Here is a 26,296-nt window from a genome sequence, read left to right as displayed (position 1 = left end):
TGTATGTACGTATAAATAACAAAATTTAGAGTTAGAAATACAGAAAAAAAATTTCTGATTGCAAACAATTGGTTTGTTTTAAAATATTAAAATGTCTGGTTAATTGGCCAAGGTCAAGATGTAAGAAGTTAAACAGTTAGTCGACTAATTTATCCATCGAATTTATTCAGTCCTATTTCCACATCTATCCGTGGAACACTGCAAGTTCGACTTGCTTTTGCAACGAAACATAAAAATTGGAATTACGCAGATTAAAGTAATGTTTTGATCTCGGATAAGTTCAGGTTCTACTAAAGGTCACCGGATGGCCGAGAAAGAATCTAGAAAAGACAAGAATAATATTGCTGACAAAATAACCTATTGAGGAGGCTCAGTTATGGTTTGAGATGGTATAAGTTTCGAGGCACGTCCTGACTTAGTTCTTGTGGATGAAGGTTCTATCATAGCAGCAAGGTATATAACAATCATTTTAGATGAGGATGTGGTACTCTTTGCATCATTTGTAGGAGCTAATTTTATTTTTATGGACGATAGCAACGTGCGTCTTCACCGTGCTAGAATCGTCAATGAAGACGTCGGGAATGTTCGTATCGATTGGCCAGTTTCTAGCCCAGAACTCAATCCAATCGAACATCTATGCGAGAAATTGGCAAGATAAAAGGAATAAATTCCGTTCATATAAATTTCAATGTCATCAAGAACAAAGAGAACGAGATGCTGAGAGACGAGCGGAATGTTGAATGAACATTTTTTTAGTGATGAATGTACATTTACATTAAATAATGAACCAAATGTTCAAAATCATAGAATTTGGTCGACAAGAAAGCCTGAGGATATTAGTGAAAGCCATACCCAATATCGTCAAAAAATAAATGTCTGGTTAGGAATATTTAGACACAATATTATTAGACCATTTTTTACCAGGAAAATTTAAATTCAAAAAAGTTTTTAGACTTTTATACTTGGGAGATCAATGAATTCCTTTATATAATACAGCTTTAATAATTGTTTGATTGGACCTAACTGTGACATTAAGTGGCCTCCGAGATCAGAAAATCGATCTCCAAACGATTATTTTTTTTGGGGGTATCTAAAATCAAAAATCTATTCTGACCAAAAATTTACAGATATGAAAGCATTAAAAATGCGAATTATTGAAGAGAGTGTAAAAATAACTCCACGCGTTATGGCTAATGTTAAACGAGAATTTTACAATCAATTGGGAAACTTTTTAGTACCAAATGGCGGATTGTTTGAACATTTGTTATAGTTTTGTATTTGGAAATTATCATAAATTATTTTTAAAAATAAGGATCACAGTAAAACTATATTGAAATTCTTTGAATTGTTGTATAACCTGGAATTGAATTGGAGTGTATTCGAATATCTTAGTAGAGTAGGTACATTTCATTAAATTTGCATTATGTGTGGCCTGACTTTTAGGGGTGGCCTGAAAAATGTATTATAGTTTTGCAAAAATTTTGGAGTACGTTTAATTCGTAGAACAATTTTAACATTTGTTTTTAATACAGATTTCAGTCCTCTACAAATAGTTTTTTATGACTTTTGATGTAAAATAATTAGAGAAGCAGGAATTAAACCATTTAGAATTTCTCCTTTTTGGAGAAAGAATTTTGATTACCAAATAAAATAAACCCTCATCATAAGAACCAATTTTTAAGTACTAAGAGGGAGACGAAATCAAGTACCTAGGTACTTATAAAAACAAAATGTGGGATCCGATACAGAAGGTAAAAGAGCAGTCGATATCCAGCATTCAAAAGATGATGTGTTTGGAATAATTTTAACGACGAATGTATGACGTAAATGACATGTATATAACTTGTAGTAAATCTCTAAAATTAGATCAAGATCATACTTTTACATGTGTTTCACTTAAAAAGGACAATGAGCCACTCTTTTTTACCTATATCAAAATCCACGTGCGTTCTGTAAAAAATTAACATTTGAAATTTAGCAGCCTGTACATCAGAATTTTTAAATTTGGTTTGAAACTTTGCAAAGAGTAGAAAATTACGAACTGAATCATTTATTTTTCATTGTTCCACATTCTATTACAAAACATTAATCGAATAACCTAAGATACATAAGGATTACTTAAATAATTAATTAATTTATTTTATTTTAAATGTCAACATAGTTTACTTAAAAATTTGTCTCCTCACAATATTTTAACTGTTTTATTTTATATCTTCGTCATAAGAAGATCATGACAGTTCATGAGAATGAATCCAATGGTACCGATGCGGAAAACGCAGCTCAGCAAAAAGAACAAGAAGTACAAAAAGAAAAGGAGCTCCTTAAAGCAATGAGGAAATCAAGAAGAAAGTTTCCGGGATTTCGTAAGAATTTATACGATTATTTTCAAGAATTCACTGGTAACACGGGTATCCATGGATTTAAGTATATGGGAGAGCAGGAAAGAACCACCTGTGAAAGGTAAATGGATTCTATAGTTTAATTATTATGCTATTTTATTGCGAAGTTGGTTACTTTTTCTTTGCTTATTTTTGTATTAAAGTCGCCTAGTAAAAGGTTGAGGTGATAATTCTTAAAGCGCTTTATAATGAACACTATTGCGGTATAAAATTCTTTTATTTTCTTTTGTTGTTTGTCTTTTGTGATTGCATGCATCTCTATGAGGTTGACTTTCGTGTTTTTACTTTTAAACGGTTAAAGGTTAAAAAGTTAAAGTTTTTAATCGATTTATCAATGGTATTATGTATTTTAGCGGTACAATTTTTCTTGAATTTAAAACAATTGACGATACTGTACAAGCCACGCCGTTTTTTAGTTCCCATACATGTGTGAGTCTACAGTATGTAGAAAAATATGTAATATCGCCGATGACTACGCTTTATTTTCAAGTTTCTCAGATCTTTTCAAACAGATGTCCCTTCAATCACTGCAGGTCGAAGTCATCACTTTTTTTTAGATGTTTAAGTTATTAAGGCCAGGGCGTTAAGCAATACCATATGGCTGGTAGAAACGAGGGGAGAAATTCTTCGAATATCCCTAAGGATATTCAAGAGAAAAACGCCCACCGTTCCATCCATCAGAATAATGCTCTGCCCGACTGTTCAGCCCTGGGTTCGTTCCCTGTTCATTCTCTCCCCACACCAATCCCAGAAAGGTACAGGAAATAAAAAAAACTTACGAAGTCATAGTAAATGTATATTTATTTATTAAATAAAAACAAACAGAATTCAAATTATTATGAATGTGAAACAAAAATAAATTTTTAAACTGAGACTCAAAGATTCTGCCGGTTGCCAGTATAAAATAATTAAAGTATAAAAAAGTACTCCGCTTTAGTTCGTTCTGAGGGAGTCGTTCAGTTCTCCGGAAGGGTTCCGATATTTGTGGAAGTTAGCCGCTGTTGGTGGTTGTTGGTTGGGTTAAGGGAGGTTGTTGGACTAGATTATAGCAATTTTCATCCCCATGTTGGTAACTGGGTTTCAAATTATGTTCTGATGCATCACTCGATTTAAGGTAGTATGGGTGGTTGCTGATTGTTTCTCCAAGGTAGTGTGCGTATTTTTTGCTCCCCACGGTAGTGTGGTTGGCTAATTCTTGCTCCCCACGGTAATGGCCATGTATACGGCTAAGACACTAACCAATTTGTGTGATTCTAGTTTCATTGGCAGAATGATTGTAGTGATAAGATTGAAAAAAGCCAATAAAAATTTGTATCGGCTTTAATAGAGTTCGTTGATGTCCCATTCTTCGAAGAACTTCTTCGTTTCTAGTTCTGCTAGTCCATGGAATTTTTAGTATCCTTCGATACAACCACATCTCAAACGCCTCGATTTTATTCATGATATCGGCGTTTAAAGTCCAAGTTTCACATCCATACAAAAGTACAGACCACACGTAACATCTTGTAAACTTTTCACGGATTTCCAAATTTAATAAGTTATTGGATAATAGAGGCTTGAATTTTTGAAATGAGTTTCTTGCCTGTTCAATTCTACATCGAATTTCGAAGGATGGATCTAGATTTTGGGTAATCCAACATCCAAGGTATTTGAATCTCTGAACTCTCTGCAGCGGTTGTTGGTTTAATATCAGTTGGATTGCGCCGATATCCACTTTACTGGTCACCATGTATTTAGTTTTATCGATATTTATCGACAGTCCCCAATTTGTGCATTCCATGTCAATTCTATTGATTAGCTCCTGCAGATCGTCGATGTTTTCAGCTAGAATCACAGTATCGTCGGCGTACCGTATATTGTTAATTATTTCTCCTCCTATGATAATTCCTTTTTGATCTTTTAAAGCTTCCCTAAATAGATTCTCAGAATACACGTTAAAGAGGGTGGGAGATAGTATACAGCCTTGTCTTACGCCTCGTTCAATACTGATTGGCTTTGATTCTCTGTTGTTGGTATTAATAATGGCTGTTTGGTTCCAGTAAAGTTTGGCAATAAGTTTGATGTCTTTCTCATCTAGTTCGATGCTCTGCAAGGCGGTAATTAGTCTGGTATGCCGAACGCGATCAAATGCCTTTTCAAAATCAATTAAGCACATATATACGGGTTTTCTTACCTCCCAACATCGTTAAAGGAGTGTTTGCATAGAAAATAGTGCTTCTCTAGTTCCAAGGCATCTCCGGAACCCGAACTGCTCTTGACTAATTATTTCTTCGCACTTGTTGTTTATTCAGTTTAGAAGAATATGTAACAGTATTTTAACGGCATGGCTCATTAAACTAATGAGTCTACAATCGCTACATTTTTTAACGTTTGGTTTCTTAGGTAGAGGAATAAAGATCGATTTTAGCCAGTCCGATGGAATTTCACTGGTATCATATATTTGATTGAAAAGTACAGTGAGTTCTTTTATATTGTCATTTGAGAGTAATTTTAGCCATTCGCTGTATATTTGATCTGGTCCACTGGCTTTGTTGTTTTTGGCTTGGTGTATAGCTTTTTCCACGTCAGCGTTTAAGATTGATGGTCCTGTATTTGCACTTAAGTTAGGTAGTGATCCTCGATCATCCTTAAATAATGCTTTAATGTAGTTTTCCCATTCCTCCATTACTTCGTCTTCTAGGGATAGTGCATGACCTTCATTATTCGTTAATGTTATGGGTGTATTTCTTTTGTGTACTGTAACTTCTTTAAGAAATAGAAATTGTTAAATAAATAAAGATAAAAGAAAAAAGAGATCTAAAGCGAAAAGGTAGCTTTATAAATATAGAGATAATAGTTGTATCTAGAACTTCAAATACAAACAAAAAGAAGTTTCCAATATTCCTACTGAAACTCATTCACATTTACTTTTCAGGTTCTGGTGGGTAATACTTTTCTGTATCTCACTGTATGTGTGCGTGGATTTGATAATAAAAACATGGCTAAAGTGGGACCAGTCCCCAGTTCTGGTAAGCTTTGCTAGAAGTCCCACTCCAGTTTGGCAAGTTCCTTTTCCAGCAATAACCATATGTTCCGAAACCAAAGCTCGACAAAGAGTTTATAATTTTACACAGGCATACAATAAATTTATACAGTATCCCGAAAATATGACTGCGGAAGAGTAAGTGAAATATTTTCATATTAAAATGTGTATGGTATTCTATCAAAGGCTTTTTTGAAATTTATAAAACATACGTAAATATTTTGCTTAAATTCTATGCTCTCTTGAGTATTGGTATTGGTATTAAGAGTATTGGTATGCAAAAAAGAGCTTCTCGAGTACCCATACCGTTTCGGAAACGAAACTGCTAATTATGCTATCCTCTCAATAAATTATATATGTGACAATGCCATACTTTCATAAAAAATTTGAGCGTGTGACTCGATAAACTGATAAGTCGATATTCGCTACACTGTCTGACATTCCTTTTCTTCGGAATAGTTATCAATATTGATTCTAACCAGTTGTTTGATAATTTGTGGATGCAAGATCTTGTTAAAGAAGGAGATGATAATAGCAACACTCTCATCTAATAGTTGCAACAATTTTGAAGGTATTTCGTCAGTACCAGAAGCTTTCCTTCATTTTACTTAGTCGATAGCGTTGTGAACTTCTGCGATTGGAATCGGTGGGCCTGTATCTCGTTAGATATTATTTCTTGGTAGATTTTTTGGTCATCTTTAAATAGTTGTATTATGTACCACGACAGCCTTGCAATATATTTTGCCGGAAAGTTCTGCTTTTGCTATTATTTTAGTTTTTTTATGCAAATGGAGACTGTCGTGTCGTTGCTCAAGTTTCTCAATTTTTAAATGGGATTACTATTTAAATGGGAATAAGCCACAATAAAAGGTTAAAGTACGTTAATTGACGTTTCTATTTCCACTTCGGAAATCGTTCTCGAAATACAAACATTAGTAAATTGAAACGTCAATAAACGTACTTTAACGTTTAATTGTGGCTTATTCCCATTTAAATAGTAATTACTTTAACATGCCACAAGAAAATAGCTTCAGAACAATACTAACTTTAAATAGGATTCTTGAAGCCACCGGTGTTTTGCTACTTTAATTATTTTTCAGATTTCTTTATGTATTTTATTGTATTTTTCACTGCTTATGGATTTGTACTGCCTCCGAATGTCCATTAGATCTAAGATATCTTATGTCATCCAGTCATTATTAACTGTTCGTTTCCTTAGAAGATTTTTTGAGATGCAGTGATTATTGTCGTTTTCATTTGTTTCCTGCAATCATCTATGTTGTAGGTATCAGTCTAATTTTGGGGAACTTGTTAATTTCTTGGGTGTGCATGGGTCTTGAAGTGCATTTAGTGATATTTTAGAGGTTTTCTGATTTTTACAGATTCTCTTTAGCCTAACTGTGATTGTAGAGCACAGTACAGTATAGTCTGACCGAATATCGGCACCTGGGTACGGCTACAACCTTCATATCTAAAGGCCCTCCACTATCAGCCACCTATGACCCCGTTAGTAGCCTACAGCTTAGCCTAAGAGCTATTTAAATACATTAAAAACCTTAACACAGAGAAAGAATTCACAACATTCTATAAGGAAGTTAACTCCAACTGGAAATAATTCAAGGCAACAACAAACCAATGCAGAATTCTGAATGACGATCTATTAACAACAAAGAAACATATGAAGTTGATGGGGGAATACTTTAACCAGATATATAATATAGAAGAAAAAGAAAAAAACCTGGAAGACGAAAGACATGAGGTGAGCGAAACAAACGAGAGGGAAGAGGAACCAATAACAATTTTTAAAGTTAAAGCTGCAGTTAAACAAATCACCCGAAATAGAGAATCTCTTTTTAATACTTAGTGTTCAAATGAACCACTGTTTCAATTGATGTTCAATGTATAATACTCAATTAGAATCATTTTCAATCACTATTTCTAAATCTATTTATATTTTTTAGAATGAAAAGATTTTCGGATAGTAGTTTAATTTGTGATAACCATTTATATACAGCAGGGGAAAATGTTACAGAATTTAAGACAATTGAATATCTTATGAATGTAAGTAACTTTTTTAAATAACAAAATGGTGAAATCAATTTATAACAAACAGTTATGTAATTATTTTTAATATCTTCTGCAAAATATGCCACATACATTGTAAAATAAATTCTTTAATAAAGCTTCGATTTCCAAATCATGTATCAAAATCCCCTTATAATAAATAGTACAGTCTCAAAATTGGCGGAACATTATTTAACTTTATAGCTTTTTTGAAAAAGACACTACGTAAATAAAAGCAATTTTGCATATATGTACCTAAACAATGGAAAATGGGTCTTATGACCAAGTGCCGAAGATTAACGCGTCTCGCCTGAACCAAAAGGAGGAAGAAGAAGAAGAGATGTAGCTCTATACAGATTTGTAGCAAATTTCTGTATGTATTTTTTGGATTTCTAGCCCCTCATCACCTTTCGGTAGCGATCAATGTAATGGTGTCATCGAATGTCATAGTCTGTGGACTCGTACGCATTTCGATGCGCATCGCCCCACCTCGAATTTTTCCATTGGCTCTTGACCTAGAAATCCCTATTTATCGCTCGAACAGCGCATATAAATATTAGCGATTTTCAGGTCAGCCAAGTCAATACCTCACGGGCTCTCCGAGAGCTTAGTGCTCTCGGGGCTCTGCTTCCTGCATTTATTTTCCATACTCTGTGGCTGAGAATTGTTTCAACTTAACTTGGTGTTTTATTTCGACGAAGAAATTGTCATGTAAGAAATATCTTGCCTTTTTCAAGGCAAGTATATTCGAAGCCCTCTACAGAGCACCCGGAGACAACAGAAGGTGGTTAGACCCTTAACTGTTTCCCCGAGGTGACAATGGGTGACACCCAGACGTACGTTCAATCTCTTACTTTACTACTCATTTATTAGCCGATCCAATCCCGTTACCGATTGTAAGTCGCAAATTCATTTTGGATTTTAAACTACTACGATAAACTTGTTACTGAGCATGAACATCTTCCGATAGATGTGCAAAATCACTTTTGTATTACTATTGAGAGAAATTTGATTTTAGATCGCACCACAGTTTGACGATTCATTCTTCTCTTGTAAGTGGACCCTATTAAATGAGAGTTGTGATAATATGTTCACTCCAATGCTGACTGAAGACGGCTTATGTTTTACATTTAACATGTTGGATCGGACTGAGCTATTAAGGGAAAGAGTGTAAGTTAAACTTAGATTATTAGTAATGACTACTATTTATGTATAAAAACTACACTTCTTGATTCTTTTATATTATTTAAATCGAATTAATAGTTGTAGATTCAAAAATATCACTATGCATGTTATTTTTGAATCTATTTCTAATCACGTAAGTCACTAAAATCTTGTGTGAAAAAACAATATCTAGTTTGAGATCATCTATCAGCAAAAAAAACGGATGTGGAAGTCCAGTGGGACTGCCGGTGGAAGTTACACTTCCATACACGCATTCGCCGTTACAAATTTATTTGGGAGTCAATCTGCACAATCATTACATATGTAATGCTATAGGTAAGACATAGCAGAAAGAGAAACAGAATGAATAACAACTTACTAACAATTAATAAACAACTTTTGACCTGTAATAGGAGTATAGTAAATGAAGGATTGAATCAATATTTTGATGAAAATGTATATTTTTATTTTCATATATGTATGAAAGGAGTTGAATGCAAAAATTTTTTTACACATACTCTGCAGTAAAATTCATTGTTTATTTTGTTATTAATATAATAATACAATACAAATTAAAATGCAATATTCATAATTATTTAAAAATGGCAATAATATACATAAAAAAATACACTACAATATAGTGCAACATAATACAATATAATAATACAATACAAATTAAAACGGAATATTCATAAGTAGGTATTTAAAAATGGCAAATATATACATAACTTTTCTACTTACGCATATATGTTTAATTTACCATGTAATAATATTAATAAAAAAGTCCTCCCCGACTGGGAATCGAACCCCGGTCTCCCGCGTGACAGGCGGGGATACTGACTACTATACTACCGAGGACATGACACAAACGTATTTCAAAATTGACAGGTCTGGATCATACAGTGATTTATTGAGATTATTATTTTGAAATACAAAAGACTAATATAATTATGAACATTTAATAAATAATACAAAACATATCACATAAATAATAATATTAATAAATATTTTATTATATATATAATATTATATCGAGAAAAGGAGTACGACCGTCAATCCAAAATAAACTAAGGTACACTCGAAGAGTGGTGGGTTTTTCGGTCAAAGTGGAGAAATAAAAGACAAAGAAGGTGGCTACTTCATCTATTTATTGAAGACGTTTCGCTTTCTGCTCAGAAAGCATCATCAGTTCATATAAAAAGAACAATATGAAACCAAACATCCATAGAGAAGTTACAATAAAAGTGTGTTACCTTACAAAGACATGTAGCAGTCAATGATGTTAAAAATATGAAAAAACTTACGAAACTGGACATTCAGAGTTAACGTTGTATAAAACAATAAATTGAAACTTGGTATAGTTTGCAATTTAACAAAATTAGCACAGCAAAAGAACATGTGATATACATGTATGTTTATCTGATGAACTGAGAAACATTTTGACAGCACTTACTAATTAACACAACGCATACCTCTATAGGATTTTATTATAATAAGAAGTAGGGAGAGACTTTCTAGTGCCACACGTGTTCAGGCCATAAACTAAAACATTTGGCGGCAAACTCAAAACGCATGGTTTGGATAATTCGCTACTAAAACTCATGTATAAGCAACAAAAAATGAATATGGTCAAAAAATAACAAAGAACAATTTGATTGCCAATTCTGCAAGCTGATTCTTTTAAACATAAACTTCAAGGGTGAGTAAAAGTGTTACAATTGTGGGTTGGTAGGCAACCTTTAACGTGATTCCAGAACGTCCCTTTGTCCTTATATAAGCCCGCTATGGCAACCTTTGATTATTAGTTTCGGCTAATTGTTTTGTAAGTGACATTAGTATCAGCGAATTGTTATCGATGTAAATTTATGTAAGTGGTAATTATTAATTAACGAGTTTCACTAGACATAAAGTGTTAATATTTGCGTTGTGTGATTTTTCTTATTCTTACGTTCTAGTAACATCACATGTTCATATTCTTAAGATTTGGTTAATAATATTTTGACAAGATTTTCGCTCAACAAATTTTGGCGCTTTTTTTTCCAAATATTCGCCTCTAACTACTAGGATCAGTAAGGTTGTGTTTAAAACACAGCTTTCAATAACACGTTGTTGATAAATATTATTTTTTAAGATACTTGCATGGAAAATATATGACTCACGGAAGACACTCAGAAGGTTGGAGTTTGGAAGATGGGTATCCAAAAACAGCCAAAAAAGATACTTTCCCAAGACGAGCGATGTCTGCTGGTCTTTCAGCTGGATTATATTTGGTTCTAAAAGCTTACGAACCAGACTTAGATTATTTGTGTAGAGGTCCTGTTCAAGGATTTAAGGTAAGAATATATTGTACTGTTTTTTAAAACATAGATTATGGTTTTTTTAACTAGTCTGTCTTCCCTGTCTTGTATATACAAGGTATCTCAACTAAAATTTGTACCTTGACTGCGCACTACGATTTGAATTTTTGCACTACGAACTTTTTTTATCATCGTATTATTATAGGAGTCTTAGTTTGTTGATAAGATTTTAGTTTCTTTGCCAGTTTCCATTGTGAGTGGTCTTTATTTTCACTTAGGTACAGGAAAGGTTTTCTAAACGATGTTTAACACCAGCATCTTTATATTCGTTTGGTGTTTCTTTGAGTTGTCGTCTAGCTTTGTTTAGATTTGTTTTGTCTATTGGGGCTCGAGTATTTTGCTATTGTTTTCTAAGTTTTCTTTTTTCACAAATCTTATTGTTTATATAGTCAGGATATGAGCCTGGTTTTTGTTTATAGGAGCTTTTTGGAGTAGCAGCTTGGGCAGCTTTTTGAATTGACGTAGTTAGGTGTTGTACTGCATCGTCAACATCCTTTGTGAATTTAATTGCAGGTTTAAGTTTATTGACTCAGACTTAACGATCAATTTATTGTAGTCTAATATTGTACATATATTGTACGTATATGTACATGTTTTTTTATATCAAACTTAAGATAATTTTTCTCTTATTGCGAAAATATAAGGTTGTCTAAAAAAAATGGTACAAGTTGGGGTTGCCAGCTGTTAAAAACGCGAGGTATCGAATATAAAGTAAAAGACAGCTAGCGCGCAACGCTACTGGTTTGAAGTGTCAGTTATGTGAGTTTTTAAAGCATGCGTCGATGAATACATAATAACGTACTTGTTAAACCAGAGTCGTTGCGCGCTAACTCTATTTTATTTTTTCTTTGATAACTCGCGTTTTTAACAGCTGGCAACCCTAATTTGCAACCATTTGTTCTCAGGAAAACATATCATTATGTTAAGAAAAAAAATTAGCTTTCATTTGATATACAATATATGAGTATAGGGTAAGGTTTCCTAATTTGGACCACTTTTCAAATATGTGTCTATTGTATTGCACATGTTAATAAATATTTCAAAATTTTATCATAAAAACCATTTACTAAATACTGTTTATATTCCCAAAAAATCACAAATAATAGATACCTACATGGTAGTTTATAATATTTTATTTTTCAAATGAAAAAAATATAAACAAAAGTCAAATTTGGTATACCGGCATTTGCCGGTATTGGACCGGTATTGGACCATTAGCGCCCTAAATTGGACCGATGTTAAAACATATATTTAAACATGAGGAAAGTGTTAAATATACTGATTTTACTTTAGATGCCTCAGCTCGTGCTTTAAGTTCGTTTTTGTCTAGGGAACTAGTCAATTCAATTGCGTTCTGGGTACGGCAAACTTTTGATGATTTTGATATCTTTATTGGTAACGGTGAAATATTCTAAACTGAAATAGTATGTAGGGAAGTTGATGCTGCTCTCTTCGTTCGTTCTACCAATGAAATATTATTTTCTTCAGAAGAGGACGCTTCCTGTTGGGATTCATGATTAGAGTTTGATGCACTGTCAGACATCATTGAAGCTGCAAAATCAGTTTCTTTAAAAACCTTTTATCTATAGGCCAAATGATACTAGCACGAAAAGCGTTCTGTGCATTTTTCATTGTTGCAGCAAGCCCATAAGCTTCTCCAATTATCCCGGAAACCTTAAACATTGATACAGTTCGACCCACGTTATTCCACAAACACTTTTGAATGCATTGTCCATAAACATTTTAAAAGGCTCGAATGGAAGAATCCAACATCGAACGGTTGAAGTCTGTGTGTAGTGTGACTTGGTAACTACAATAACCTAATTTCATTATCCTTGGCAATTTGTAGAGCTTTTAGGTTTTTACTATTTCAATAAAATGATTAAGCCATGCCACAAAAAGATTGCTTCTGATATATCGAGTATCGCTAATAGTGACAATGCTGCCAGGCGGAGTACCTAATGAAAGTTCCTCTTGAAAACGTTTTCTCTTAAAAATTATCATGGATGGTACAAGCTGCCCTGTTGCACTAGCACAACAAACTACACCAGTATTTACCCTCCTCTTTCCACTAGAAATGCTCCCAATGTGATGTTTTCCGTTCTTGGCTAATATTTTCTGACATTGTTGGTATACGGTTGAGCAGCCTGTCTCATCGACGTTGAATATGCGTGTGGCGGTCAATATTTTCTTTTCACAAATTCGTCGTAAAAGTTCATAGAATTTATCAACTCGTTCTTTGCTAAATCCTTCAGCCCTTGCCATTGATGTTTTCTCAGACTGCCGTAACGATATTTCTTTATATCTTGACATGCAGCCATACTATCGCTTCTTGCCTGCCATACGTTTATCTGTGTTGCAATTGTGTTTCAAATTGTTTCTTGTTACCAATTCAAATTCCAGTTTGCCGACTTCTCGTATGCCCATCTCGAACATTCGCTCTTCGAAAATCGAAACATGCTTAGCCAATTCTGCTTCAACTTCTTCATTTAATACACTAAACCTGCCCATCTTTTAATTGCATTATTTTCCCGTTTGTTTTTCTCTTCGAAATGTTGTTTTAGTGTAGCTTTAGGTACTTTCAACAACCTTGCACATTCATTAAGCCCATAAGAATCATTACGAGAAGCGCAAATAGCAGTGCTTAAATCTCATGTGCTCCACTTGCTTTATTTAGCACGTGATGATTTTCTGAAATAAAAAATAAATCTATCAAGAACTAATTGGGACTAGTTTAATTTACAATTTTTTTAAGCCCTCTTCTCTATTCGGATTGCCGAATATAGGCCTCTCCTAATTCTCGCCATTCATCTCTGCTGTTTGTAAGACGATTCCACATTGGTCCTGCAGTTCTTTTAATATCGTCGCTCCATCGCATTTGCAGTCTTCCTCGTGGTCTTTTGGCGTCATATGGCCGACAATTCCCGATTTCTTTATTCCATCGGTCATCCGTAAGACGTTCGTTATGTCCAGCCCATTTCCATTTCAGTTTATCTGCCAGTTCGACAGCATCTTTTTCTGATCTTCTCCATGTTTATTTTAGTGAATGTCCAGGTTTGAGCTCCATATGTAAGTACAGGTAGGATACAGGAATTAAATACTTTGGTTCGCAGTCTTTGAGGTATATTTTTATTTTTAAGTACGTATGAGAGTCTTTCGAATGCTGCCCATCCCATTTTTACACTTCTGCTTATTTAGGTAGTCACATGTGACATATGTAGTCATATGTGCTTACCTTGACATTTTGACCCAGATATGTATATTCATCTACGTGTTCTATCTCTGTCCCTTCGATGTTTATCATAGGTTTATCATCTTTGTTTGACATTAGTTTAGTTTTGCTGAAATTCATTTTCAGTCCTTTTTTTAGGGATTCTATGTGAAGCTCCTCAATCATTGGATCATCAAATTGGACTGGTCCAAGCAAGAAGTCAATTGCTGGTCCAATTTAGGAAACCTTATTCTAAAGCTAAACAATATCAAATTTCACCAACAACGGGTTTTAGTAATTTGGAGGTTAGGCCACGAAAATAATATCTAAACTATGGTCTCTTTATAAAGATATTATAAATGCTGTGATTACTTACTTGAACGCTAAGTAGTAGTATCTTTGTAGCAATTTGGAGGTTAGGCCACGAAAATAATATCTAAACTATGGTCTCTTTATAAAGATATTATAAATGCTGTGATTACTTACTTGAACGCTAAGTAGTAGTATCTTTGTAGCAATTTGGAGGTTAGGCCACGAAAATAAAATCTAAACTATGGTCTCTTTATAAAGATAATATAAATGCTGTGATTACTTACTTGAACGCTAAGTAGTAGTATCTTTGTATCGGAAGTTCAATAATCACGAATATTTTCTCAACCTTTGTTTACAGCTGCACACGTGTTAAAACTCTAATAGGTTTCGAGATGTAGTTCCAGTTGGTATTAACGGATAGCACCACTTGTTGTCGGCGTATGATGAGCAGCGTATTTTATTTAAAAAATAAATGAACGAAATAAATTTTTTTTTCAAAAATTAATTACTATTAATTGAATTAAAAATATTTGCGACCACTTCGTGACTGGCAACGTATTATGAATGTATTTTAAATGCATATAAAAATGTGAGTTTGATTAACTACTATGAACGTAGTGATTCTGTTTTGGGATCTTGTACTATTGAATATGTCCATTGAAGTTTGTCATTCTTTTGGTTATTGTTGGTGGTTTGTTGATGTGGCATATGTGATCACACTTATGAAGAAGGGAGTAATTAAGTAATTAGAAGCGATGCCTTTTGACACAGAAGTATAATAAAATTTGGATTTAATTCAGTGATGCTATGAGGTACACATAAATCTTAACTTAAATCCTGTGCTAGGGATTTCAACTCTCTACATTTTAAATGGGATAAAGTTTTAAACGACCCACAATTTGGAAAGGGTTTTTATTGCTTACAAAACCTCTGTTGTTTTTTTAATCAATCGATAAATTACCGACAAATCGTGTTTAAAAGTTGTAAAGTTTAAAAATCAAGTAAATTAGTAAGAATATAAAATAGAAATTGCCAAATCCCATTCAAATAGAAATACTTTTATTAATAATCTTTTCTTATAATATAATAACAATAATCTTAATTAATTTTGGTAGGTTCTACTTCATCATCCAGCGGAGGTTCCAAGGGTCCAGTTGCAATATTTCAGAGCTCCTCTAAACCACGAAGTGGTAGTTTCCGTCAAGCCTGATATGATGACTACCTCAGAAGGTTTACGAGAGTACGATCCGCACCGTAGACAGTGTTATTTTCCAAGCGAGAGATATTTGACATTTTATAAAAGTTACACTCAACAAAATTGCCAAGTTGAATGTTTGGCAAATTACACTTTGGCAAAATGTGGTTGTATTGCATACCATATGCCGCGTAAGTTTTTTGGCATATTTTTTTTTGGTTAATTTTTTTTATTATTAAATGAATAATGCACCTAATAGTGATTAATCAACATTTTATCTTGAACCTAGTTTGCTACTTTAGTGTCCTAGGTATTACCAATGGTTCACCTTAGAATCTAACGATATTGTTGCATACTTCACTGTTGTGGTTAGGTTTACTGCCCGAATTTAAACTGCCATTTATAGATGTATCACTATGACACAAGTTAGAAAGGTTTCGTGCGTTTGAGTATGCGGACTATGTCTTGATCATCTAGCAGTTCTAACACATCCCTGTTTGTACGGTTATAAAGTCGGTTTTCATAAAATGGGAAATCTTCTTTATTTCTTCTTTAACTGTTACTATATGGAGTTCCCGATGCGTTGATTATGTTCCTTAATATTCGGTTTTGGACTAGTTTGAGCATTTGTTCAACCGCAATATAGCAACTCACAAGCACCCATAGTCTACAAAAATGACAAAGAAATGCCTAGAGGAGAATCTGAACAGTTTACTGGATATGATAGTCTAATGAGTCTTGTTAAATGGAAAGACAATAAAGGTGTCCTGATGTTGTCTAATGCACTTATCGAGCCAGAAGCCGTAGTAAAAAGATGGTGTAAATCTGAGAAACATTTTATCGAAGTGTCGAAGTAATGATGGAATTATAAGAACATATTTCAAAACTCGTAAGTCGCCATTAAAAGTAATCATACACTATTTGATTTAGCATTAGTAAACAGTTGGATGGAGTATATTAGGGACTGTAGGGCTAATAGTTCTCACAAGAAATATATAATGGATTTTCTATCATTCAGGATAGCTTTGGGAGAGTTTCTGATTGGAGGTTTTAGACCTAAAAGAAGTACATAATAACACAGAAGGTGCAGGGAGCGAAGACGGAGAAAATTAAGAGTGTTTGAGAAATCCTTAAAAGAAAATGAAACGATTTCCGGTTAAATTACCTATACAAGAAAAACGTTACGATGGTGATGAACGTTGGCCTCCGAATGATAATTTACAAAACCCACTTTGTTGTCGGTTGAAAGCTTGCAAAAGCCGTTCACGCATACGTTGAAGTAAATGTAATGTTTACTTATGTTTAAGTAAAAACAAAAATTGTTTCAAAGCATTTCATACGCAAAAGTTTTAAGTATTATATGTTTACATTATGTGTTACGTTGTTCAATATATCTGCTGTCAATATTTTTGAATAAAATATTTTAATATCGTCTTTATTTCTTTATTTTACTCAGAAGTTTTAAGTCCCAGAGTATACAATTGTGACTATCTCACAATTGTGAGGGTGTTTTGTATGAAACCAAGGCACACAATTGTGAGGGTCCTTAAAAACGTCCTGAGGGTCCTCAAAAAATTCTGAAAAAAATTTAATGTCATTTGCAACCAAATACAGTAAAAACAAGACATTGGTATTCTTCTGCAAAACCTTATCTTGTCGTGGATCTGTAAGGGTTATAACAATAATCCGTTCTTTGTTTTTTTATTTGTAGTACTATAATATCGTTACGTTTTTCTTATTATAATTTTTTTTTCCAGATGTTAAAAATACGCCAATCTGTGGTTCAGGTTCCCAAGTATGTATGTTTGAAGCACAAAGTAAGTATTAAACAATATTTAATACGTTAATGAGTTGTTGAATGGAGCATTGTTCCATTTATTTCGTGATTCTTGTCTAAATTTTTATTTCTAATCTTTTGTTTAACATGTTTAGCACAAGTTTGCCACACAATATTGTTGTGTATTAATAAAACGAATAGTTGTACGAGAATACCTTTTAATAACTCTTCTTCTCATGGCGCCGTCTCCTTTCGAAGGTTAGCGATCCAAATGGCAATTGTAGTTTTGGAAACTGCTGCGCGAAAGATCTCTGCGGATGAGCGGTCGAACCATCTCCTCAGGTCTTTCAGCCACGAGTTCTGGCGTCTTCCTACTGATCTTTTGCCCTGTACTTTTCCTTCCAGTATAACTTGAAGTAATTCATATCTTTCGTCTCTCAACACATAACCCAAGTATAGCATTTTCCTCTCTTTGATTGTTCTTAGTAATTATTTTTGTTTACACATGCGACGAAGTACCTCAACATTAGCAACTCTTTGTACCCATGAAATTCTCAGCCTTCGTCTGTATATATACATCTCAAAGGCATCTATTCTTTTTTCTATTTCAGAGTCCATTGTCCAACTTTCACAGCCATACAGTAAGACAGAAAAAACGTAACATCTGATCATTCGGATTCTAAGCTGTAGACTATATTTTAATAACTATTAAAGTGAAACTTACAACTAGCTTTAAATATAATAAAATACAACAAACATCAACTCTGATCGTCTGAACTTACTAGCGATCAAGTACAAAGAAAAGGTTAGGATATGGTTTAAAAAAAACTTTAACTGGTTTAGAACTTTTAGTTTTGAAAAAATCTGAGTTTAAATTAAAAGACCTATTTCGGAATTTCTTTGTTTTATAAGCTTTATTTTTTATACAATCAGTTTCCCCGATAAAACGTAAATTTTTGGAGTTATTCGTGAAACGAATATAATGTGAAAAACTGTTTGAAAACATGTTTTTTGACGTGAAATTTGTGAAGTTTCTGTCACAAATAACTCAAAAAATATTGGATTTACGAATTACTCCAACATTTTTATCTTAAATTTCATTATTCTAGCCATTACCATGGTTTTTTTTTTTTATAAACTTTTTTTACAACCGGGTTGAGGTGGCAACCACCTATAGAGAAAAAACACATATTGGCATAGGGTACATTTTGTTCTTAGAGCTATTTTCTACCTACTGTCAAAATTTCAAGCAAACCTATGAGTATAAAAAGTATTTTAAGCAGAAAACCATCATATCCTGGACTACTGATATATTTTACTGCACTAATATATCACAATACCACTGTATACTTTAATGGTTTTGTAAATTTACCGTTTACTAGCGCTTTAATTTTGTTTTCTCTATAAATGCCTTTTTAGAGAAAAATATAAACGTGATTAATTAGGTTTTTCGAAATTCTCCTGATACAAAGTAATTCGATAACATTCTTCAGCTGAATTCATTCTATAAACGGCTTTCCGTAAGTCTACGAAACAGTATCCTTTAACAGTAGCTCATGGAATGACTCAAAGCATTGTCAATGTCAACACCTGCTAATCGACTGCAGACCTACAGTTTTTTTTGTACTCATAATAATACTTGGTCATTTTTAATGCAAATTAAATTATTTTAGCGGAACTATTAACACGAGAGGTTGAATCCGGTATACAAAATTTTGAAACAGAAACTAGAGATGCAGTAAATGATTGTGACTGTCTACCAGCCTGTACCTCGTTGACATATAATGCTGAGTTTTCTCAGGCAAAATATGAATGGGAGAAACTATTCCAAGCTTTTAGAGTGAACTTTAGCGAATTTCCCGGGTAAGTTTTGTTTTGTATAAACTTTATTTACTCTACACCATAGTCATTATAATAACTAATTTTTTCTCCATAGATGTCAATATAGGTTAATTTGATTCGGCGATATATATTACATGATTTTTGTTGATATACTTTTGTTGTTCATCCATTGAACATTGACCATCTTTTCTGTATCTGTTATAAAAGAATCGTCTATTCACATGGATTAGATCTTTATAATGTTGAATCCAATCTTTTGTATCAATTATGTCTATTTTTGCTGTGTCGTTTTCTCCGTTGTTTAAATGTTTTTAGATTTTGTAGATTTGTTGATCAAGACAAATACAAACAGATACACAAAGAAATTCGCCAGAAAATTAAGAAAGCAAAAGAACGTTGGATGGTGGAAAGGTGCAACGAAATAGAACAATTGCAGGAAAAAGGAGATAGTTTTGGACTACATAAGAAGATCAAAGAAATATCGAATATACACAAAAGCCACCACAGAACAAGAATACGCAACGACAGAAACGAATACATAGAGTCAGAAGAGGAGATAGCAATGGCGTGGAAAGAATACGCAGAAAGACTTTTTAATGAGGAAAGACCAACACAACCAACGCGCAAACTTCCTTCCGAAAACTTATCAGAGCCATCAATAATGCGAAGTGAAATATAATATGCAGTTAGAACCACAAAGATGCATAAAGCAACAGGTCCAGATGAAATTAATATAGAAGCAATAAAACTACTAGACGAGGAGAATATCGAAATCTTGGTAAAGCTGTTCAATAGAATTTATGATACTGGTTACATTCCGCGAGAATGGCTGCAGTCATCCTTTGTGATGATCCCAAAAACAGCTAATGCCACAAAATGCAATGAACACCGCTTAATCAGTTTAATGAGTCACTTGCTGAAACTCTTCTTTAGGATATTACACTCAAGAATGTACAAGATACTAGAAGAACTTAGCGGGTCAACACAATTCGGTTTTAAGGGAGGACTAGGAACAAGAGAGGCAATTTTATGTTTGAACACCTTAATACAAAACTGTGTAGATCAACGAAAAGATGCCTACCTCACCTTCATCGACTACGAGAAGGCATTTGACAATGTTAAACATGATAACATGATGGAACTACTACATAGGGCCAACATTGACCAGAAGGAGATCAGAATTATTCAGAATCTATACTGGAACCAAATGGCAAAGGTGAGGATTGAGCAAGACCAATATACGGATGAATTTGAAATCCGGAAAGGTGTCCGCCAAGGCTGCATACTCTCTCCGATGCTTTTTAATTTATATGTTGAAAATATATTTGCGGAAGCATTAGAAGACACGGAATTAGGCATTAAGGTGAACGGCATACCAATTAGCAACCTACGCTATGCGGACGACACAGTGATTATAACTGATAATTTGGAAGATCAGCAGTTATTACTTGATAGGGTGAATAGCATAGGTAAAAAATATGGCCTCAAAATCGAATTGAAAACGAAATATATGGTCATTAGCAGAAACCCTCCAGAAAACCCGATAATATGCATAGGTGACGATCGCATAAAACGCGTGAAAACTTTTAAATACCTTGGCACCACAATCAATGACCAATCGGATCCACAACAAGAGATAAAAACCCGAATACAAATGGCAAGACAAGCTTTTTTGAAATTCAGACCGCTCCTATGTAATCAAAACCTAAATTTCGAAATACGCTACAGAATGGTCAAGTGCTACATATGGTCCATCTTGCTTTATGGCATGGAAACGTGGACTTTGAAAAAAAACATCTATCAACAAACTTGAAGCATTTGAAATGTGGTCATTGAGAATAATGATGCGCATACCTTGGGTGGATAGAGTTCGAAACGATGACGTCCTTAAGAGAGCCGGCGTGGAAAGAGAACTCTTTGAATCAATTAAAAAACGCAAGATTGGTTACCTTGGGCACATATTGAGAGGAGCAAAATATGAAATACCACAGTTAATCCTACAAGGGAAGATCGAAGGTAGGAGAGGAGCCGGCCGCAAACAATTATCCTGGTTAAGAAATATTAAAGAATGGACAGGAATACACAATACAGGCGAGCTGTGTCACGCCGCCAAGAACAGAATTCTAGTAATGAGATAGTCGCCTACGCACTTTGGTGTATGGCATGTTAAGAAGAAGAAGAAGATTTTGTAGGTTATTTCTTGTCTACCGTGAACGTCATTCTCGATATATTACCTACATATAATTCCCAGCACTCTCGGTGTGTTTTCGTGTTAACGTCCTTCCCATTATTTCTTTTTTCTTTAGATTGCTCTTTACTAAGCTCTCTGTATATATAATCTTTTTCATATGATTCCATTCCTGTTTTAGGTCTTCATTTGTAGCTATTTGTTGTGAATATTGCATTCATATTTTGTTTTTGAAGGTTTTTTATTTTTTGCATCTAAGGTTAAAGGAAAGGAAAATAATAATCAACACAATAACGTACCTGAATTAAAACACGAAATATAAATCAGTTTCTAGACAGTAGAGATAGCCATAAATTCACTCAAAAATAGAAAGTCACCAGGACCAGACGGAATAACCAACGAGCTTCTAAAACACGGAGAAAGTATAATCCTAGAGATGACAAAACTTAAACAAAAACTAATATTGCACTGCAAGATACAAGACCCATGGAGAAACAGCATAATGATACCAATGTTCAAGAAAGGAGATAAAAAGACCCCAAAAATTATAGATGTATAAATCTACTGAACACCGCACTTAAGCTTACCACAAAAGTCCTAACCAACAAAATCAATAAACTAACAACTTTGTTAGATGAACAAGGATTCAGATCCGGAAGATTCTGCGTAGACGCCGTATTTGTACTAAGACAAATCACAGAAAAGGCCATCGAGTACAATGAACTAGCATATCTATGTTTTATAGACCCGACAAAGGCTTTCGATCGGATCCAAGTCGAAGACGTCTTATATCTTCTGTATAGTAGAAACATACCAATCAATATTATACAAACCATCGAAATTCGAAACATTCGAAAACATCTACTTCCATAATCGAATACAGGCAAAAATAAATGGAAAACTAACGCAGTGTATACTAGTACAAAGTGGAGTCAGACAGGGTGACTCGTTAAACCCACTTCTCTTTAATATAATAATGGACGAAATAATACTAGCAGTACGTAAAGATCATGGTTACAAAATGGAGAAACAACAGTCACGAAATACAATGATAATATCAGCAGATGTATGACAATCCAATGAAAAACCAAATCTATGACATCTAAATACCCACTACGATGTAGTGGGTAAAATCGAAATTGATGGGAAAATAATAAATCAGGAAACAAGGTTTAGCTATCTGGAAATAGATATAACTAGTTACGGAGATATTGAAGAAGAAGTACGACAACAAAGCTTAAAAGCAAGTAAAGCGGCGGGATCTATTAATGACACAATCTGGAAGAACAATCACCTAAGACAAGACACAAAAACAAGAATCTATAAAGCAGCAATTAGGCTTATATTAACATACACGGCGGAGACAAAACCTGACATATCTAAAAAGAGACGACTACTAGAAACAACAGAGCTGAAAATACTCCGGGGAAAAGTTTGTTGGATAGGGAGAGAAGCGGAAACATAAGAAGAGCATGCAATATAGAAGACATAATTGGATGAGTGACAAAAAATGGAAACAGGAGTGGAACGAACACATTTGTAGAATGGCAGAGGATAGTACGAATAGCACGAGATAAGTCAACAAATAAACGAAGAAGTATTGGCAGACCAAGAAAAGATGGTGCGGTAATTTAAACAATAATTTAGGAGGCTAATATTGAAGAAGAAACAGGCTTTAAAGCCTACATACAAGAAGGAAGAAGAAAAAGGTTTTAGAATGACTATATTGATTTTAACCAAGTAATGATCTGTTCCAATATCTGGGCCTCTGTATACCTGGGTATCTTGTATTAGATTGCCTAGTTTTTGAAGTAAAACTTCTTTAACGACGTTGTGCACATTTTGGACGAGAAAACAGCATTGAATACGCAACAGATTTTTGTAAGCGTCACCGCTAAGTACATTGGTCGCAAAGTCGCACAACTCGAGAACGGCTCGACAGATCGTGACGTATGAGGTTTCATTTGAAAGGGAAAAAGGGTAACTAGTACAATGACGGAAAAACAAACATGGCGGCATTGAGAAAAGGGCATTACATCATATATTCGTTTTTATTGGACCGATTGGAGCGTGTAATGCGTTAAATGAAAGGGGACTACACAGCACCTTCGGTATTAATTAATGTAGGTTACATACGAGATATCAGATGTTACTATGGATGAAAATAAATTTACTATAAGAACAATTTTGATTTATTGACTTAAAGAAGATCTCTGGCTGAGTACAAAATAAACAACTGATCGAATCGTCACATGCGACACAGCAAATGGAAAGGGAAAATATAACGAATATATTAAGATAATATATTATCTTAATTATATATAATATGGGGAGAGCGTTTCAAACAACTATTAAATATTGACGAGTCAACAACAACATACGAACAAAAACAGTACCACTCAGCATAACTCTAAATAACATTGCTACCGCGTGAGGAAGTAAAAGCAGTACTATTGGCACTAAGAAATAATAAAGCCCAGGACACAGATGGCATTCATGTGGAACTAATTAAAGGGGAGAATAACTGGAATATGACAAAGAGAAGAAATATCGATAGAATGGCGTGAAAGCCACATAGCACCCGTTCACAAAAAAGTTATAAACATTTATGTACGAACTATAGAGGAATACCATTATTTCATACAACCTACAACGTTATGTCGATTATTCTACTGCAAAGATGAATTCTTCTTGGTCATTACCACCATGGTTTCGACCGGAAAGGTCAACAATAGATCATATCTTTAACTTGCTCCAAATTTTGGAAAAGAATTGGGAATACAACAAAAACGTACATCAAATTTTTGTAGATTTTAAACAAGCGTATGACTCTAAACAGGCATACTGTGAACTATAATGGTGGAATTTTGAGTACCCAGAAAGTTGGTAGGGTTAGACTAGATGTATGTGCAGTATTCATGTGCGCCTATCAGAATTTACAGCACAACATCAGATGAGTTTTAAATCGGGTCTAAGACAGGGCGATCCACTTTTTCGTTCGTTATTCAACTTCCCTTTAGACCACGCAGTTAGGAAAGCAGAACTAGAATTAAAAAATAGCTTCGCTGTCCATTGCAACACAATTGCATAATCCATTAGAGATATGAAAGAAGTTTTTAGCCATTTTGAAAGCCGAGTCAGGGAAATAGTCCTTAAGGAGATAAGACCAAGTACATGGTAGTTTTCAAAAATCGAAGACTAAGAATTAGACAAAATATTTCGAAAAATGACTAAAATTTAGAAATTGTCAAAGAATTCAAATACATGAGAGTAGTGATAACAGTCGAAAAGAGAAAGTTGCTTTTAAAGATAGCTAAAATAAAGGTATGTAACACTATAATTCGCCCCATAATAATGTACATATATAAATGAGACGTGGACACTGAACCACCTTGAAAGAACAAAATTATTAGTCACAGCCAGGAACTCCAGGCGCTTTATGGAGACGAAAGCATAGTACAATACAACGAGGCAAATCGTATAAGATAGACAGGACATACACTGACAGCGATGGACAGGAGATATACTGACAGCGAATGATGAAAGACTACAAAATACAACCTTCTGGCAAAAGTTCGATGGCAGAAGATCAGTTGGTCGCCCAAGAAAAAGATGGAAGGATGCAGTAACGAGTGATCTATGTAGCATGGGGGTGCAACAATGGGGTATTGTTGCACAAGACTAGCAAGAGTTGTAGAGCCAACGAAGAAGAATAAGAAGATGTTATATAACTTGTGGTTTATTCCTCCTCTTACGTTCTAAGTTGCGATGAACAGTCTTTTAGATATCCATTTTCGTTTATCTTTTTCCTTGCAATGTTTGTCATTGTTAGATCCTTTCCGAGGCATCTGTTGAGCAAAGGAGTTAGTACATGTGTAGAAAGTTAAAACTTTTTTTCTATTGGTCATCTTTTAACGTTAATAATAATTATGTTTTAGTATCCAGTTGACGAGGTTGACAATATTCTTCAAGGAGCAACAATTTATTACATCAGAAAGAAACGAACTTTATGGCCAGACGGACTTTCTGGCTAGCTGTGGAGGTATTTTAGGCCTTTTTACCGGATTTTCATTTTTATCGATTGTAGAGATTGTCTACTTCTTATCTCTGCGATTAATGTGCAACGTCAAACATTATGGACGACATTATTGGTCAGCATCTCCTAGATTGGTTAATGATCCAGCTTATGTGCATCCCAAATAGATAGTTATAATAAAAGAGAACTACAATTAAGGGATGTATTAAAATAAAATGTTCTTATTGTACGGTATTTAGTACCTATATTAACATTTTGTCACTACTTGCTTTACCTATTTAGATATATCACAAGTGTTGTAAATCATGGAAATAAAATATTGAAGTTTATTGTCTTTGTTTTTTCTGGAAGAGAGTTAATCAATTTCAATTAAAATTTTATGTACGTTTGTAAAATTGTATGTCTATGCCATTAAAAAAACTTGTATTAGTCTAATCGTCAGAGAGTTGACCCCTAAAAATCCCACGAACAAGCTGAATTTTGCCGAGAATATTAATTTTAAGACCCCAAAAAAGATGCAGAAAAGTTTACCACTTTTACCCCCGAGCTTCCCCCTAAAACCCGCCTCGTAGGGGGGTAAAAGAGCAAAAAAAAACAATTTACCAAGAATCTGTGCGCCGTAGAACAAAATGTTTCAAATAAAAAATGTAGCTGATATAATTGTAAACAAAATTGTTTATTGGCACTTTTTGTGTAGAATGAACCGTTCTCTTAGAAACATCGCTTGAA

General features: G+C 34.0%; 1 protein-coding gene across 2 annotated transcripts in view; it reads left to right on the top strand.

Moving 5' to 3' along the window:
• LOC140436541 (pickpocket protein 28-like) overlaps positions 1 to 25,896 on the top strand; it is a 38,610-nt gene extending 12,714 nt beyond the window's left edge. The window contains exons 2-10 of one of the 2 annotated variants that reach the window (XM_072525444.1): positions 2,228 to 2,460; positions 5,314 to 5,559; positions 7,383 to 7,482; positions 8,504 to 8,655; positions 10,781 to 10,982; positions 15,645 to 15,915; positions 17,482 to 17,541; positions 19,175 to 19,364; positions 25,470 to 25,896. In XM_072525444.1, the coding sequence (XP_072381545.1) occupies positions 2,231 to 2,460; positions 5,314 to 5,559; positions 7,383 to 7,482; positions 8,504 to 8,655; positions 10,781 to 10,982; positions 15,645 to 15,915; positions 17,482 to 17,541; positions 19,175 to 19,364; positions 25,470 to 25,734 (1,716 nt within the window). In that variant the 5' untranslated portion in view covers positions 2,228 to 2,230 and the 3' untranslated portion in view covers positions 25,735 to 25,896. Of the gene's footprint in view, positions 1 to 2,224; positions 2,461 to 5,313; positions 5,560 to 7,382; positions 7,483 to 8,503; positions 8,656 to 10,780; positions 10,983 to 15,644; positions 15,916 to 17,481; positions 17,542 to 19,174; positions 19,365 to 25,469 lie in introns of both variants that reach the window. The other variant, XM_072525443.1, reaches the window with a different exon arrangement.
• Positions 25,897 to 26,296: the final 400 nt, after the last annotated feature.

This window comes from Diabrotica undecimpunctata, chromosome 3 (assembly GCF_040954645.1).
Source record: "Diabrotica undecimpunctata isolate CICGRU chromosome 3, icDiaUnde3, whole genome shotgun sequence".
In the NCBI taxonomy this organism is placed as follows: domain Eukaryota; kingdom Metazoa; phylum Arthropoda; class Insecta; order Coleoptera; family Chrysomelidae; genus Diabrotica; species Diabrotica undecimpunctata.
Note: the sequence above shows the minus strand (reverse complement) of the source record. Positions and strands in the feature narration are given on the sequence as shown.